Raw genomic sequence first — 17,028 nt, 5'->3', positions numbered from 1 at the left:
AAAGAAAAAAAAAATTATTTTCTCTAAAATTAGGAGGGGGCTCAAAATCAAAATGAGATCACTACCTGCCCAAGTAAATTATCCTGCATTTTCATGAACTCTGAATCAAAAGAAATATTTCTAAAATATTTGGACATCAATAAAAACTTATCTTTTTTAGTGATATATAACATTATTGTTATTATTCGAAAGTATAACTTGTATGTGTTGATGTGTGTCCAAGTTGTTCTGCCAGATCAGAACAACCACTGTTTTACAGTCACTCTGCGCTGATGCTAAAGGCTTTGCAATGCAAGAGTTGGTGGAAAGCTGACTCCACAAGTCAAAAATATCAATTTTATTAAAAATTTACAAGTCTAGTTGCCCGATCTGAAGGTTTATAGTACTAATTTCTTTGCCTCCCTTTATCTTTGAAACTCTAAAAGTATACACGCTAGTTGCTGAAGCGCTCCTGGCTATTGAAGCTGAAGTTGGGAATAACTGAATAGATAAACATTTGCAAATAGCAGACATTGGTGGAGTGTTGAGATTCCCTTGATAAATTGAGTAAAATGATAAAAAAGTGCTCACATTAAATTAAATATGCCAGACTTATCACACTTATGAAGAAACAAGGAATCCATGGGCTTATGTACATAAGGGTTTATATACATGAAATTAATTGCAGCAAATACTTAGTTGAGAGTGTCCGAACTTCAAATTCCAGGTTTAGATTGGTTGTTGAGGGAGATGAAATGTATAAAGGGTGAGAAGTTGAATTAGTGTCACAGACGTTTCAGATGGAGGGGATTAAAATTTTAAGGGTTGCATTACAATATATCCTAAACGAATACTGATGACAAAAGTAAAAGCTGCTCATGGAACATCAGGTTCTGTTTTTGCACGAGGAAACAAGAGTTAATCTGAGAAAAGCTTTCTGTGAAATTCTTTAATTAGTTAGAAAACAATTAAAGAGTGGAAATTGAACCCATCCCAAAAGAAGAGCCAGTCAAATTTTCTCAGCTACATGAGCTAAATTCTTATTTTTGCTGGTAGCATGGTGGCTTCTCTGGAGGAGGAAGGAAAGGAGAGGGAGCAGTGTGTTTTGCAAGGAGAATCTAAAAGGTTGATTTATTCTGAAAAGGTTTTAGGATTAGAGATCAGTATGGTTGAGTACTGCCTCCGAGTTCAAGGAGAAAGTAAGATCAGGAGTCGCTGAATCAGTTTTCTGCTACTTCCCTGCTACTCTTTGTTCCTGAACCTTATCCTTTCTCGGCATTCACTGGCACCCATTCCTACTGCCAGTAGATCCATAGAGCACATCATCCTGTCATTCCTCTGCTTACACTGATGGAAGAAATAGGACTCTTTGTCTTTTCCTTATCTCTCCAACTTACTGCTGTAGAGGACACTCACGTTGCTATCGGGGTAAAGTGACTGGGACCTCTTCTTACAGGGATTAAGGGGTGGGGGTTACTGGGGCCAAACTAGGTTGCACAGCTACAGAAAAACCTTGGGGTGCAGAATTTACTCTTCTAGAGGCCACTGTGAAAGAAAAAGTTTGTCCTGGGAAGCTGGGATCCGAAAAAGGCATAAGAAAAAGTTGCTGTCTCTGCACTTTCCCCCAGTTTTCCCTTGGCAGTAGCAGCAGCAGTGTAGAGGTCTGTGTTACTGGGAGAGAGGATCCTCTGTTCACCTGGTACCTGCTGTACCCACTGCCTCAAGCCAGCTCAGAATGCATCAATGACAAAATCAGCATTGCTGGAAACAGCTTAAATGTCAGCATTTTATTAATAATGGATTCTTGTAATTTTAGGCTCCAGAAATATTGGGAAAGTGGATTCCTGAGGCAATTGTACAGATGCTTTACTAATTGTTGGGTTTAGGGTTTGGGGTTTTGTTTTGTTTCTTCTTCTTTTTTTTTTGTTTTAATGAGATTTTATGAGCCTTTTTTTTTCTTTTTTTTTTTTTTTTTTTTTTTTTTTTTGCTTTTCTTTCTTTGTGTATTTTACAAGTCTAAATGACAGTTCAGAGCTCCTGTAGTGTGACCACTTCACTTTACCCCGAGCAGATGTGTTCTGGTTCGTATTTCATAAATCATCGTGTTGATACAATGGTGATATGTGCGACATTTTCCTGAGATTCCAACTAAACATTTCATTCAAACTTCGTTGACAGTAATATGAGTCTTTCCACAGACTTCTTTTCTACAAATTGTGTCCTAGAAATATACTGTGTTTCAAAATTCAGGAAGGGGTAGCAAAATGTTATGGTTCCTTATATCTTGGGTGTGATTTTGTCATTGGTAATGAGTAATATAAAGATACTGGAAATTATGATTCGTACATTTTTTTAACCATATATCAGCAGAAGATTCCTTCTTATTAAAGTGTGCTAAGATGGCCTAACTCATAATCTTAAGGAAGTTTTTATTCAGAAAAATATATAAAAATGCTCGTCCAGCTTTCTTTTTAAGAAAGAAAGCTTTTGCTGTACTTCACATAACTAATTTTAGGTTTAACATTTCTGTAGCTTTCAGTGGAAAAAAATATGGTTAAAATCTTTCAGGCAAGAGGACTCAGCTCTGCAGTTGTGCCTCTGAGAACTCTTGGTATGTGCTGATGCTGAGCTGTTAGTGAGAGCCTGTAAATAGAGCTGGTGGAGAGAAGAGAGATGGTGTGCTGCAGAACAATGGCTTTTAAAAATGTGGGCTGTTGTCACAAGGGAGTGACCAACGCGGCTTTTTACAAGGCTACTTGACTTTTGCATATCCGTTGCTGGGTACCATAATCTGAAATCGCAGCATTGTTCAACAGCCTAATCCTCTTTGTTCTCCTCTAATTTTGCAAGCCCTCAGGCTTTCTCCGATTCCTAAAGTAAAGTGCTCACACTTGAAACACATCTTTGTTTGCCTTGTTCTTTTTTTCTTTCCTTTTCATATGAAATGCTTTTCTCTGGCTCAGTTGAATTTTGTGTCACAGCTATTTAAATAAAACTAGGAGCAGACAAAGAGAGAACAACACATGCAAAACAAAACTGTATTAAAAAGCTCTCTTCTATGAAATACAACATTTGTTTTTAGCACAGATCAATATGTTTTCAAAAGAGCCAGTAGAATTCAAACTGGGGGAAGAATATACTGTGTTAAAAAGACATCCAATCAAAGGTAGAATTCAGACTTAAGCTACAAAATATAGACTAAATGACATTTCAAAATCTTCCTTTTCAAGTTTTTATTTTGTTTATTCTAAAGACAAAACCATTTGCAACAGTTTTGTAAACAGTTTTATCAGAAATGTTTTGGTGAAACCCATGGTGGCTGAGATGATCTATGCTTTTTAATTTAGATTTTGCAGAAAATACAGCACTTCAGCTTTCTTTCAAAGCCACCCATCCTAACATTTCATCTATCTAAAAGATGCTCCAGTACTCAAAGTATTCTGTACTTGCACAAATATGTACTTTTGATGCATGTTAAACTCTACAGTGTATATTTTAATCCTTCAGCAGTCTCTGTAAATGTGAATCAAATAATGAATTTATTTGTGCCCAGTATTGCCCACACAGTTAAAATAAACGTCATCATTTATTTTATTTGGTATTTATTTAAAACTAATAATTAGCATTAAATTTATTTATTTATTCAGTATCTCAGTGCCAGAGGTATATATTTACCAGTTTTTGAAGACTTCACCTGTAAGAGTAAAGCTGATTCTACAAAATGATAATGCACAGAATATAGCAGTAGCAATATGATTTCCTTCCTAGTGTTGTTTAGATGCACTTGTGACCTCTGTAATTATGTAAATGTTCCATTCGTTGCAGTTGAGCACTGAGAAGGGCACTAACAGATTTCAAATGTGATCTTTGCAGGCGCACCAGACGACAAGACATCCGAAATGGGGACCCACTCACCCACTGCTCAGACCTGCAGCATCACGGTGAGTTATGGGCACCACTGAAGGGCAGCTAATTTGTCTGTAATTAATTTACAGACTGTGAAAGAGTAGAGTAGGAAGCATGTGAATGATTTGTTGGTGAAATTGTCTCGAACATCTGCGAAAGATGAATATAATAAATACATCATTATCCCAATTCAGATAGCTTACAATGGCCTGGATCAGACACTAAAGTCTATTTGGGTTTTTTTTTGGTTTTGTTTTCCCCAGATAAAAAGTTTAAGAATTTTAATTTTCCTGCTTCTCTTCCCTGATAATACCATGCCATCACATTAGGTATGTTATATCAGAAAAGATTTGTATTTCCATCATGACATCAAGAAATATGTACATGTTGCTTTACATAGTTTGCATAAGATGATAACCAAATGTATTTGTAACTATCTTGGCAAAATGTGGAGTGACCTTTGTTGTAGGTATCACACTAAAAGCTCTGAAGTTCAGGATGTCCTTGCAGCAAGCATGTCCCATGTGCTTTCAGTATGGGTTTTCTTAGACATATTTTGGTTTGCTTTTTTGTCAGCTGTTTCATTTTCACAGTGTAATGATCAGATTCCTTTCTTGACTTGTTTGACTGACAGACTTCTCACAGTTACTAATTTGTTGCCAAACTTTTCAGAAGACCTTCACTCAGAAAATTAAAAATGTCCATATTGGTATAAGTGAAGGGATTACTTAGGCAATACTTCCCTCTGCTGGAAAAAAGTGATTCCTTGTGATTGTGGCACATCTACAGGAACTTTTCACACAGTATATTCTGAGTTTGAAGGAAATCACAAGGATCATCGAATCCAGCCCTTAACTGAGTGGCCCATACAGGGATCCTAAACCCTTCAACCATGGTGTTACTAGCACCATGCTTCAACCAGCTGAGCTAATCTCAGGGTTAAACCACTGGGAAAAATAAGGAGGTGACTGAAAATGGAGATACCTCAAAACCCTCTTGTCCTTTCAGTCCACATAATAGCAAAAATTATGAATAGTCCAAAATTGTACTTTTGTGTTAGCTGTAACTCACTACCAATATGTTTCACTAATTGCTTTTTCTATCTTCCTTTCAATCATTTGAAACTCACAGCTAACATTACTATAGCTTTTCTTTTTACTTCTGATTGTCAGCTTGGGCCAAGTTAGTCAGAGGGAAAAAGGGGTTTTAAAAGTGCTTGAATAGACTGTGGTCAGTATGTAATTGTCACATTTTGAGAACTCATGAATGTTCAACTAGTTTAGTTTTGAGCTAGTCAATTGTCACTAGGAGAAAGCTCACAAATTTCCCATTGCATAATACTTACACAGTGAAGATAAGACCATCCTTATGTTGAGACTGAGATTTTCAGTTCCACAATAGGAAAACTTCACCAGGCACTAAACATTGATTTTAATACCAGCAGAAGCATTTCTTAGCTTTACCTTTTTACTCTCTGAATATTTTACTCCTGAGCAAAACTTTGAACTGGTCTACCACATGTATGTTCATTTTAATGTTCTCTAGCCTTTGCTAGCTGTGCTTTATAAACTGCAGGTCTGTTCTTTATTTTCATAGATTAAAAAAGCATTTCAAAACACTTTTTTTTTTTTATATGTTCCTGTATTTTTGTATATTTGTCTGAAAAAGATATGTTCTGTCCAAAGCAGAGAGTAATCCAGTTTTGCAGTAATCCAGAAATGCAGTTTTTTTAAATTACAACAATTATGAGAACTCAAGGTCTGTACAAAGATATGATATGGCAGACCTGATCACAAAGGCCTTTAAAACAGCTTTGCCAAAATGAGGAGAGCAAGTACATAGCAAGATACTGAATGTATTACTTAATGGGGAAAAGAAGACAGCATTAGAAGGATCAGTAAGTTACAAAAAATACTGAGGGAATGCAGTGCTGGATGCTAGACTTGAAGGATGGACTGTCAAAGTGCTTAACAAATGGTTTAGATTGGTCATGAGAGAAATTTTCTCTGAATCACTTGACTTGTAAATCTAATACATTTTCCTATATTTACTTGTCCTTTACACATGATCATACATAGTACAGATGACTGCATGGCCTATAAACTTCCTATGCCAATTCATGCTGATTTTTTTTTCCTTGTTTGTAATTAGTAGTTCCCTGGACAACAGATGAAGAATTGGGTTTGTCTATAGGCAAAAAAAAAAGCTTCAGAAATCATTTACTATGTGTCTACACATTCATTTGCAGGAAGTGCCAATTTATTCTCCATGTGAACCAAAAATCATGAATCAAGAATGATCTCTTAATGTATATCTCACTTTTAAAGACATTGCAAAAACCAAATTTGCAATCAGTCTGAAGCAATAATATTTTAATTAGGTTTACATAGCTTTTTCAGTTGCTCTTTGGTGTAAATGCAGAAGAAGTATAAAATGACTACACAGCAACATTAGAGGGAGCTGAGGATCCTTCACTGTCATCTGTTTGCCCAGACATTAATGTTTAAATCTAAAAGCATGGTCATCTTTGTGGCAGCTAGAGGACAATTTTTGTTTAAGTGTGACATACTAGTGCTATCAAGAAATTATCAAGTTCAGGATTTTTTGAAGAAGAATTTGTTAAAGAAGAGACACTTCTTTTTTACATGATTTATCCCAGAGGAAGTTCAAAGAATCACTCTGAATTAAACTGTATTGTGAGATTCATTCATCTGCAAAGCAATCTTGGTATAAGTACTTAGCCTTTCATACTTCTTCGCTTATGTCAGAAATTATGTACTTAAAGGGTATTTATCAGGGTAGTAAACTGATACTGCTGTTGGGTTCATTTTGGGAATTGCTGCTCTCAGACAGGATTTTGGGCTGAATTTCATTACCAACTTCATGACTTCTATAGTTTTCTAATTCCTCCAGCTGCTTTTCTGAACGTTGTAGACTTTCATTCTTCCTTCCAGTCTCTTCAGCTTCTCAGTCCCAAAGCTGCACTCTGATCCTGTGATTATTCCATCACTGCTTACTTTCTTGCACTCCACGTGCTAAATATTACATGAACTTTATAGCCATTTCTGGACCTGCCTTCTGCTCCTTCAAATCATGGAAATGGAAATTGAAGAATCTCTAAAATGCTTCTTCTCTCATTGCGTGTTTATCACCCATATTGTATTTTCTGCAGCTGTGAAGAAATTTAAAGAGCACTTCACCCACTTTCTGTGGTGTTCTCTAACACACTAGAATGTCATAGACCAGATCCAAGGAAACAGAAGTTTGAAATGGTGTCAGAGTGCACAGTTTCTCAAAAAACTCGTGACTAGCTTCTTAGATACTAAGAACATCCTAGGTACCTAAGTTTTCCAGCAGAAACGTCTCTATATACTTACAAACATGCTACTACTCATAGGCTGTAGAACTTTTACCAAAGAAAGGCCTGGTTTTGTCCTTTATACTGATATTTAGGATTTAGAAAACTACCTCCCTTGGATCTAATGAGAACAGTGTAACATGTGCTCTGCCCCTATGTAATTCACTTGAACTAAGCCATGTTCAGGAAAATATGATGAAGTGGTGCTGCAAGCCCCCCAGTGAGCAATCTGCTGGTTAAATAATCTTTTTAGGACCCTGGAGATGAGGACCCAAAGTTCACTTAGGCTTAGAAATTTGACTTGATATTCCTACTTCCAATACAAACACCCAAACTGTTGGATTGCTGTTGTCAAAGTTGGGACATTCTGCAATCACGATTCAGGGAGCCTGGGAGAGGAATCGAGACACAGCGTGCATCCTAGGGTGAAATTCCTGTGTTTCCATCCTTTATTATAGAAGCCAGTAAATCACTGTTTCACAGAAACACATGGCTGGAGCAGTAACAAGTGTGTCCCAGTCTATAAAAGGGGATATTTTCTAGTAAGTGTCTTATGCTGCAGGCCTGTATGTGCTGTCTGTTGTGAATCCCAGTTCAGTTATCAAACAGCTTCTCTCTGACTATGTGAGGATATCTGACTGCCTGCTCAGCCATGTGAATTTTGTTCCTTAATTAGAGCACCTAACTCGGAACAGAAGAGTTCAGTTCATCAGTCAGCCATTCACAGTGTTAAATCTGGACCCATCAGTTATCAGACTATCAGTTACCAGTTATCATTCGCATTTCCAATCTTTATCTTACCACTTCTAATTATATTCAGTTAATCTCTTCACATATTTCCAGTTCCTCTGTTTCAATGACACTAATTCACCTGTGCTCCATCTCAGACCTCACCACCTTGGCTATGCTCTATTCCAGCTGTCTTACCCTTCTCTTGCTCCTTCGCTTTCTAATTCATTCCTCCACTGCTCCCTATCTTCCTGACAGAAGCTATACTGACATTCTTCATGGGAATGTGGTTTCTGAGAGATGTCATAACAGTTGTTTCACTTGGTTTTTAAAAGAACACCCCACTCGCTTAAAAGGTCCATAATCCAGCAGAGGAAGGCAAGCAAACCCATTTCCTATTTGTTTAGTGTAATAGGCCATTTGATGTTTTCTGAGAACTGGGCAAGCATCAGTCCTTATTCTGCTCCACATCCCTTCTGCCATCCTCTCAGGGCTGAAAGTCATTATTGAAAGGCATTTGATTCTGTGTCAGCGTAAGCCAGGAGCTCAGTTTTACTTTTACCTTTGTCACAGTCATCTAACAGTTTGTGTTTGCTAAACAACATGGCCAGTATGAGAAAGGCACAGTTGAGAGCAAACAAAACTGGACAAAGGATTTCTCTGACGGGGTTTTAAATAGACATAATTTTCCTGTTAAAACATATCAAAACTAGTTCCTTAAAGATTTCCAGTGCTAAAGATCAAACGTGAAAAATTGAAAGAAAGGCAAAGAATGGCAAGGAGTCAGGAAACCCCATGAGATCAACACAGTGTTAAATAGCCCAAACCCTTCCTCCTCATCTACTCTGCAGGATTATTGTTTCCACTTAAGTCCATACCAGCATTTTAAAGAGGTAAGGTGAAGAGTTGAAACATGATGCCTTAAAGCCTCTGTGGTATTGGAGAAGAATCAAATACCATATAAGTCCTATAGCTATGTGATATTTCCAGCAAGTTGATGAATATCTTGAAACATTGTTGTTACAAAAGGAAGTAATTTATTTAACTTTCTTTTTCCCCTCCCATAATGTCTGGTTTATTAACCTCGTTACATTTCCATAAATTATATCAGTATGAGGGGAAATGATTAATTGAAAATCGTTTCCTCAAAAACATCATTCCTGGTCATTAACAGCTTCAGCAAACTGCAATGCCATATAATCTAAACACATTATTCTACTTTTAAATAGCCTCATGTTTTATTACTTTGCTCTAAAGTATTATGACCATAGAGCCCAGGAGGCATCATTACAAACATTCTACAGCTACACCCTGAGTTGTCTCATTGCATACAGTTTGCTATTAAAAATTCTTGTCATGTCCAAGATGTTTTCCTTGATGAATAATAATGAGGCTTACACAAAACTTCACAATTAAATTCATTAACTTCACATATTGAGATGTTAACAGCTGTTAGGATTTAAAATACAATTAAAAAAAACCACTAAACCAACAAACCTACTACCATGGGTCCTTACAAAGATAGAGGTGTTGATGCATACTTTTCAAATGGTATACTGATATGGGAAAGGTTTTTTTTAAGTTTTTATCTTTAAACACTTTAAGGGAGACCAAATTCTAAACAAAAAAATTTACTTAATAATTAAGAGTTAGTTTCCTGGTAATTTAATTTTGTTTTGTTTTGGTTTTTTTTTTTTTCATGCTTTACAGATAACCCAAGTGGTCAGACTCTGGAGGAGAAGATTATCTATGGAGTAGAGAATAGCAGCACTTTCCTTGAGTGCAGTCCAAAATCTCAGCGTGCCGTAGTCTACTGGCAATTCCAGAAGCAAAATGATGATCGCAAAGAAGAGGTACAGTAGAAAAAAAAATAGAGAGATGCAACTAATTTTCTCTATAAAGATACACTTCAATCTGAGTCCTTCCCAGAATAATTTTAGTAGAGCAGAATTTCTCTGGAATATTATAATTCCCATTTTTCTTCAGCATATTCCCACTCTTATTACCATAAAATCCTGTAAGCTCCCTAATAGGTTTTACAGATTGTTACGGCAGAAAACATTCATATCCTCTCCTTGCTCAGACTCCCTGCAAAACACACTGGTTTGCATCAGAGATCCCAGAAACAAAAAAAGGTAGTGTGCTATCTAAGTGTCGACTGAAACATCCTACAAAGATTATATGAACTGAAATATCACAAAGGCCTTAAAATCACCTTTGAGAAAAAGCTTAACTGCATTCACCCAATTATACTGTTTGAAGTGCAGTCTGGCAGGAGCATCCCATGTGCTGTGTGCTCTAAGACTTTATTGCTGATAACACAGAGTCAGAATGAAGAACTGAGAACTGTAGTGGACACAAGAGTATGAAAAATTGTACTTTTTTTTTCATCAAAAGCAGTATTCATAGAGGGAAAAACACTGAGTTGTAAAGCTTATACTTTATTTTTCTCCTTTTCTTGTCACCAATATTCTTACATTATTAATTATCCAAGTTTTCGAGTCATATCAAGCCAGGTCACACATATTTTTGAGAGTATAATCTACTCGGGTAGGTAGGGAGGTCAAGCTAGGAAACAAAAACTTGTTTGTTCCATTGAAGTATTTTTAAATATGTATATATATTCAAAGCATGTTCTGAATAGTTACTTTAGCTGTTTTAAATATTTTTGTTCTGTTTGCATAAGTAGTAAATTATTAAGAATTTATTCTTAGTGAGAGAGCAGCAAACTGGTTTGTGCCCTTTCTGTCTGCAGCAGCATGTGCATTCAGAAAATGAAGTTACATTCTAGATATTAATTAATTCAGAAAAAAAAGTATTTTGAACAGCTGCTTTTTGAATATTAAAATTTTGAGATTTAATCCTTAATTGCTTGTTTGTAAATTTTCCACTTATGCAGAACCCACTTCTATCCATAAGGGCTCTTGCAATAAGGCACAACCGGAAGACAAGGAACCTTTCCTGCAAATGGATCTAGGTTTGACTGAAAGATAATGAATGTGGCCTCAGTAATACAGCCAAATGAATCCATGTTGACTCTGCTCATTACAGGCTCAGATCTTCCATAATCTTTCCAGCAATTCCATCTGACAGAGTTGAAACAGATCTTTGTTCAGCAGCAGTAATTACTAAGGAGTAAATTCCTAATCCCCCAAACTCTTGGCAGTATATAAGTTTTTCCAGAATATTTGAGCCTTTCATAATTACAAATGACTGGCAAAGGGTTTTCCTTTTTTGTGGGTTTGGGAATTCTTGGCCAAGTTTTACCAGTTACAAGGAGCAGTAATAAAGAAGTAGCATGGTTAGAGGATAATGTGGCACATACATGAAAAATAACTGTTGAAATTACCACTTTTTCCCAATACAGATAAAAGTGGATGATCACGTGATCCGGACAGAACAGGGCCTGTTGCTACGAAGTCTTCACCGGAGGGACTCTGGTGTTTATTTTTGTCATGCTGTGGAGCACGGCTTCATGCAAACCTTGCTCAAGGTGACCCTTGAAGTAATCGATAATGAGCACCTGGAAGAGCTGCTCCATAAAGAAGAAGACAGTGATGGCTCCAAGACCAAGGATGCGACCAACAGCATGACCCCCAGCCAAAAGATCTGGTACAGAGACTTCATGCAGTTGATCAACCACCCCAATCTCAACACAATGGATGAGTTCTGTGAGCAGGTTTGGAAAAGAGACCGCAAACAACGCCGGCAAAGGCCTGCCAATGCGCAGGTGAACACAAATAAGTGGAAGCACCTACAAGAGAATAAAAAAGGTAGAAACAGGAGGACCCATGAATTTGAGAGGGCACCACGTAGTGTCTGAGCTACATTACCTCTAGGAACCTCATCCAAGTAGAAACTTGTATAGACAGATAACTGGAAAAAAATGCAATATTCATGAACCTTTTCATGGCATTATGTGGATGTTTACAAGAGTGGAAAGGTCAAACAGTTTCCACTAGGTTTAAATAAAATCCATTTCTAACTTTCCTAGCAATTCCTTCCTCTCTGCTCTAAGACCAGAACGACCAGAGTTTCAAGGATGGTAACTCACCTGGACCTAGCTGACTGCTCAAAACCTTCTGCAAGTATTCAGCAGGCAAGTTTTGCTTTCTCTTTTGACAGAGATATAAACAAAATGCTATATTTCATGCTGTCATCTTACAGAAAAGAAAAACAAGCCCCACCTTTCATCAGCAGCACTACCATTTCTAGACTTATATAAAACTGCATGAACTCATTAAGCTGATGAACGTCTAAACACGTGATTGGACACAAGGATTTTGTTCTTGTTTTGTCTACCAGTTCTCCTGTTTATATGTGCTAGAAGAGGAAAAACAATACTGAATGAGATTGATTGTGGAAACCTGAACAACATAAGCCATCCATCATCTGGAAGAAAAAAAAAATGTGGAGTACACTGGCCTACTACTGATGACTTCTTTCAGCTTTGATCTAAAGATGTATTTTATTAAAAGTATAATTTAAAAGTACCATGAAAAAATATGCAGCAAACATTAGCTCCTTTCTAAAATAGATTAGATGTTTTGTCTTAGAAATACCGTACTTTCTAATTATTGGTTTAGATGAAAAAAAGACAACTTCCAATTATGAGCTGCTTTACTCTTTTGTTTGGGAAAACTTCCAGGGGAGCTGGTCACACTGCAGTTAACCTCCTCCCCTGTCAGTAATCTATATGACATGTAACTTCAAAGCAATTTTAAAACTAAGCTATTTTAACATGAAAGTCGCTGTATAGCATGGAAGTATTCTGCATTCTGTTTTTCTAAGTATGGTATTTGAAATTATTCAACTTGTATAATACCTTCCTATAGATTGAACCAATGAAGAGGAGAGCATTGATTTTCAGTTGTATATTTTTTTTTTTAATTAAAAAAACAAATAGCATTAAAATACCATCTGCTAATTACACTCTTGCTTTCTTGGTTCGTTTTTGTGAATGCTAATATTTAAATACTGATGCTCGTAGACTGTCATATATCCATGAGCAAAGCTCACATTCAGTTTAAAGAGTTGTGTTCCCAGCTCTATGGTAGAAATTTGTCCACACTACTGACTCTCAGTTCTCCATTCCTTCTGTGGGCCAGGTCACCAAAATGCAGAGAAACAACACTAAGCCACATGAATAGCAACCCCAAAGCCAGCTCCCCATTTTAAGATCTGAGGGACAGTTTTATCTGTGGGTGTAATCTGCTGAAGTAGTAAATTGGTGAAGTTCAGCTTAAGACTAGTTTATACTAACAGAAAATTTGGTCCTGCACTTCTGTCTTATTCTGTATACAGGAGAGCGGCAGGGTAAAACAATGTACTTGCATCATGAGTGTCAGTTAAGTAGTGGATTTATTCACCTCAGCACAGATGTGCCTTTGGTCCCCAGTTCTATGGTGTCCAGTTCTTTTGAGATCATCTTTCTCCAGCCTCTCATATTTTACCTTGGTAGAGTCTGTAAATGACATAATTTCAAGTAATGTCATTGTGGGGAAAATTACTAGAGCAAAATCCTTAGTTTGCTAAAGGAGCTTTTATATAAAAGTGTGTCTGCACTGATGACTGATCTGTTTTGTTGTTATTCACTCTGTGGTATTTAATTTATCAATTTATTGCTACACTATCAATCAGCCTTATCAGATACAGTATAACACAACTGCTGTGACAGCATCTGTCACAATGTGCCCCAGTCTCCTTGCCACTCACTAATTCAAGTATCCTGCTTAGGGAAGCCTTGGCTTCTTGCCTCCCTAGAAATTGGATTTTCACTAACATCCGAGTTACTTCAGTCCCCTTTGAATCCTTTGGAGGGGATGAACTTGCAAGATTTTTTTGTCATTTATATCTTCAGAAAAAAAAAAAATCATTGAATAGAGTAGGACAAGGCTGTAGGGCCATGATTGAAGAAAGCACTTGGGAATTTATTTTTCAAGCAGCTTTAAGTCTTTCTCATGTTTAACCTGACTCTTGTGAACTTCAGTACGCTGTTAAATTCCCATTATTTCATGGTGTGCTGAATATGGATGAATTAAAACATATGCCCAGCTATGTGCTTTTCTATGCAGGAGTATTAATTTTTGAGCTCAGCTTATGGTTAATTTCTGAGCACTGTTGTCAAATGAATGATTTAATTTTAATCACAGAACATTTTTTAGCCTTTTATGAAGGGCTATTTTGTACCATCTAGTTACTACAATACTCTTTCTTACAAGAGGAAACAGTTTTAAAATGAAACTCAGAGAATTCAGTGGGAAAAATACAGATTGATTTCAATAGACCCCAAATCACTTTGTTTCCTTTTTTAGAGATTCATGGAATTGCTGTGTAACTTTTTTTTTTCTCTTCCATGTTCATAGCAACTGGTTCTATAACAACTTGTTACAAAAAAATCGAGCCAAAACCAACCTCTTTCACAATGCGTGAAGAGGAAACAAGTCAGACTTCTAAGATATGTTTTTCTATACTGAGAAAGATAATCTGTGGGAAAAAAATTACAGAAGATGCAGTATTTTTACCATGACCTGGCAGTCTCATTGAACAATTGATATGATCGTATCTTACAAACTTCAACCCAATCCTCACTGACATGAGTAGTCTTGTTTAAGTCTTTGTATTTGTTTATATAAAGAAGAAGGCAAAAGATCAAGCCAACAGTGGAAATTCTTGATTTTAAGTTCATATTATGGTCAAGTTATAACAACATTTAATACTGATGTGAAATGAACTTTTTTTCAGAGCACAGGCCTTAATTCATGTATAGAAAGATGCCCTGCAGCTTCAGTAAGATTCATACCCCCATTTATGTCATTATTGTTTAAAGCAACATAAAGTTGGAAAATAAAGATTAAAATGGTATTTCTGTAAATGGCCAATAAAACCCTCTAAACTTCTAGTTACAGACTTTAGAAAAAGTAAGTAAAAAGTTGTGTTTAAGCTGGAGAGAAATAAAGGATTTCATTTATAACCAGAAAGATCTATTTTCATTTGTTTTAAGATATCCATCTGTCAGGAACAAAAATATATTGAATCTTATTCTTACTCATCTGTGCTTTGCACTTGCACAGATCACTGAAATGGGAATTTGTTCAATGGCTCCTAAAAACTGTATGGTTATGTTAAACTATAACATCAAACTGAGAAAATGTGCATCTTTGCAAAACAAAGTTAAATCTTCATGACCCAATAAATTCACTATGTAAAAAAAATTAAATTAAATGCATGTGAATGCGCATTTACTGTTCCTTTTTATGTATTATTTAGTGAATATCAATGGTATGTGTTTAATAGTTCAGTTTTTGCTACCTACACATTAGTCAAAAGAGGTGTAAATATTTTTGGCTAGATAAGGAGGTACAGTGTAAAGTACTGTTATCTAGAGGTACTCCATTTTGGTGTGTTCAACAAAATACTAAAATGCAAGATTTTGCCACACAAGTGATAAGGTGGTTTATTTGCTATATCAGTGTCGGAGTTGTGCGATTATTCTTTAAACGCATTCATCACTGGGTAGTAAATAATTCCACTTCTGTGTTTATCACTTCAATTCAGATGGGAACTAGAAAACTGGAGAGAAAGTGTAATGAAACTGCTGCTGTAAATTATTTCTTTTAGCATGTATTCAGTTGTTAAATAAACATTTCTTCCAAATATTTGAAGTTCAGTGTCTTGACTGTTTACACGGAAATGTGCCCTGTAACCTTCATGAGCATATGGAGTGCATTGTTGCCAATATAATGCTATCAATGTGTATGAGCTCTGTTTATTAGGCCAGAAGGATTGCTATTTTTTATTAATGGCTTTTTTTGTTTCTTTTTTGAAGACTGCAAACTAATAAGCCCAAAATGAAAGGCATGAACCTATCTTCAGCCTATCTTTTGGCACAACTGCTGAGCTTGTGCAGATAAAGCCACGCATATGCACACCCCGATTCTCCACTCTGCCCATGAACCAAACTGTAAATCAGCCTGGAAGCCGTGTGAATATCAGCAAGTTGCTGTACTTGATGAAATTTCACTCTGTGCAATGCTAATGGCTTAGGACAGCTATGCTGCTTCCCTTTGGAAACTGGCTTGCACAGAAAGCAAGTGGAATAAATCAGGTTCTGTCTGTTACCGACATACCCTTGTATCCTTTGGTAAACTTAGCAGCTGTTTGGAAGTGCTAAGGGGCTCTATCTAAAAGTAATATGCCATGGCACTAAGCGTTGTGCAAACAGCTAATAAGACAAATGCTGTCCTGCAAAGCATGAAGTTTAAATACACCAGAACAGAAGTGGAGGAAGGAAAGTATCATTATTTCCATTTGGCACATACAGAACTGAAGAAACAACCAGTAGTACTGAGCCATCACTAATCCATTCAGCCTCACCCATGCTCCTTCCTGTTGAGCAAGGGTAGAGGAGTCTGGTTCAAAAGGATGCTGTAAGGATATTTTATGGTTACTACTGTTTTCTGAAAATTAAAATAAACCCTCAGCAGCAGACAAGCAACTCAGTGGGTTACAAAGGATGCAGCAAATACAAAAAGGATGAAATTAATATGGCAAGCAATGAATCCACTAATTGAAAAAGCAGTAATTTTGTATTTCTGTGTCGACTGCATGGCTTATAAATTCTCACAGAGGAAGACCCTTGTTCATGGATGCAGCCACACTGTGTCCGTTGCTAGAATTCCCTGCAGAAGCACAGCTAAAATGAGTGTCCTGTTACTACTCAGGAACGTACAATGCCTGGGGACCACCTTCAATGACAATGAGTGGAAAGAAAGAAGAAACATTTTGGATTTTATGTTTATTTGTTCTTATATACAAATGCATAGCTAGGTAGATATACATTTAAACAGCCAGCTTTCACTGAGATTAAATCCGCTTTTCCCTGAAGTATTTGAAGCTCTAGATGTAATTTTAGTACATCTCTGAGTATGTTTGGTGGCTTCAGCTATAAATTGTTATAAATGTTTCCTCTGTGAAGACTGAAACACACTATTCTGTTTCCTTGCAGGTCACATTCACTGAGCTCCCAATCAAATATCCATTTAATGGCAGGCAAA

General features: G+C 36.6%; 1 protein-coding gene across 2 annotated transcripts in view; it reads left to right on the top strand.

The window, feature by feature from the left end:
- SEMA3A (semaphorin 3A) overlaps positions 1–15,636 on the top strand; it is a 237,593-nt gene extending 221,957 nt beyond the window's left edge. For both annotated transcript variants that reach the window (XM_032106485.1, XM_032106484.1), the window contains 3 exons: positions 3,853–3,920; positions 9,683–9,825; positions 11,340–15,636. In XM_032106485.1, the coding sequence (XP_031962376.1) occupies positions 3,853–3,920; positions 9,683–9,825; positions 11,340–11,795 (667 nt within the window). In that variant the 3' untranslated portion in view covers positions 11,796–15,636. The remainder of the gene's footprint in view (positions 1–3,852; positions 3,921–9,682; positions 9,826–11,339) is intronic.
- Positions 15,637–17,028: the final 1,392 nt, after the last annotated feature.

The sequence above is a fragment of the Corvus moneduloides genome, chromosome 4 (assembly GCF_009650955.1).
Source record: "Corvus moneduloides isolate bCorMon1 chromosome 4, bCorMon1.pri, whole genome shotgun sequence".
Classification (NCBI taxonomy): Eukaryota; Metazoa; Chordata; class Aves; order Passeriformes; family Corvidae; genus Corvus; species Corvus moneduloides.
The sequence above is the reverse complement of the archived record's forward strand: the minus strand, read 5'-3'. Positions and strand labels throughout refer to the sequence as shown.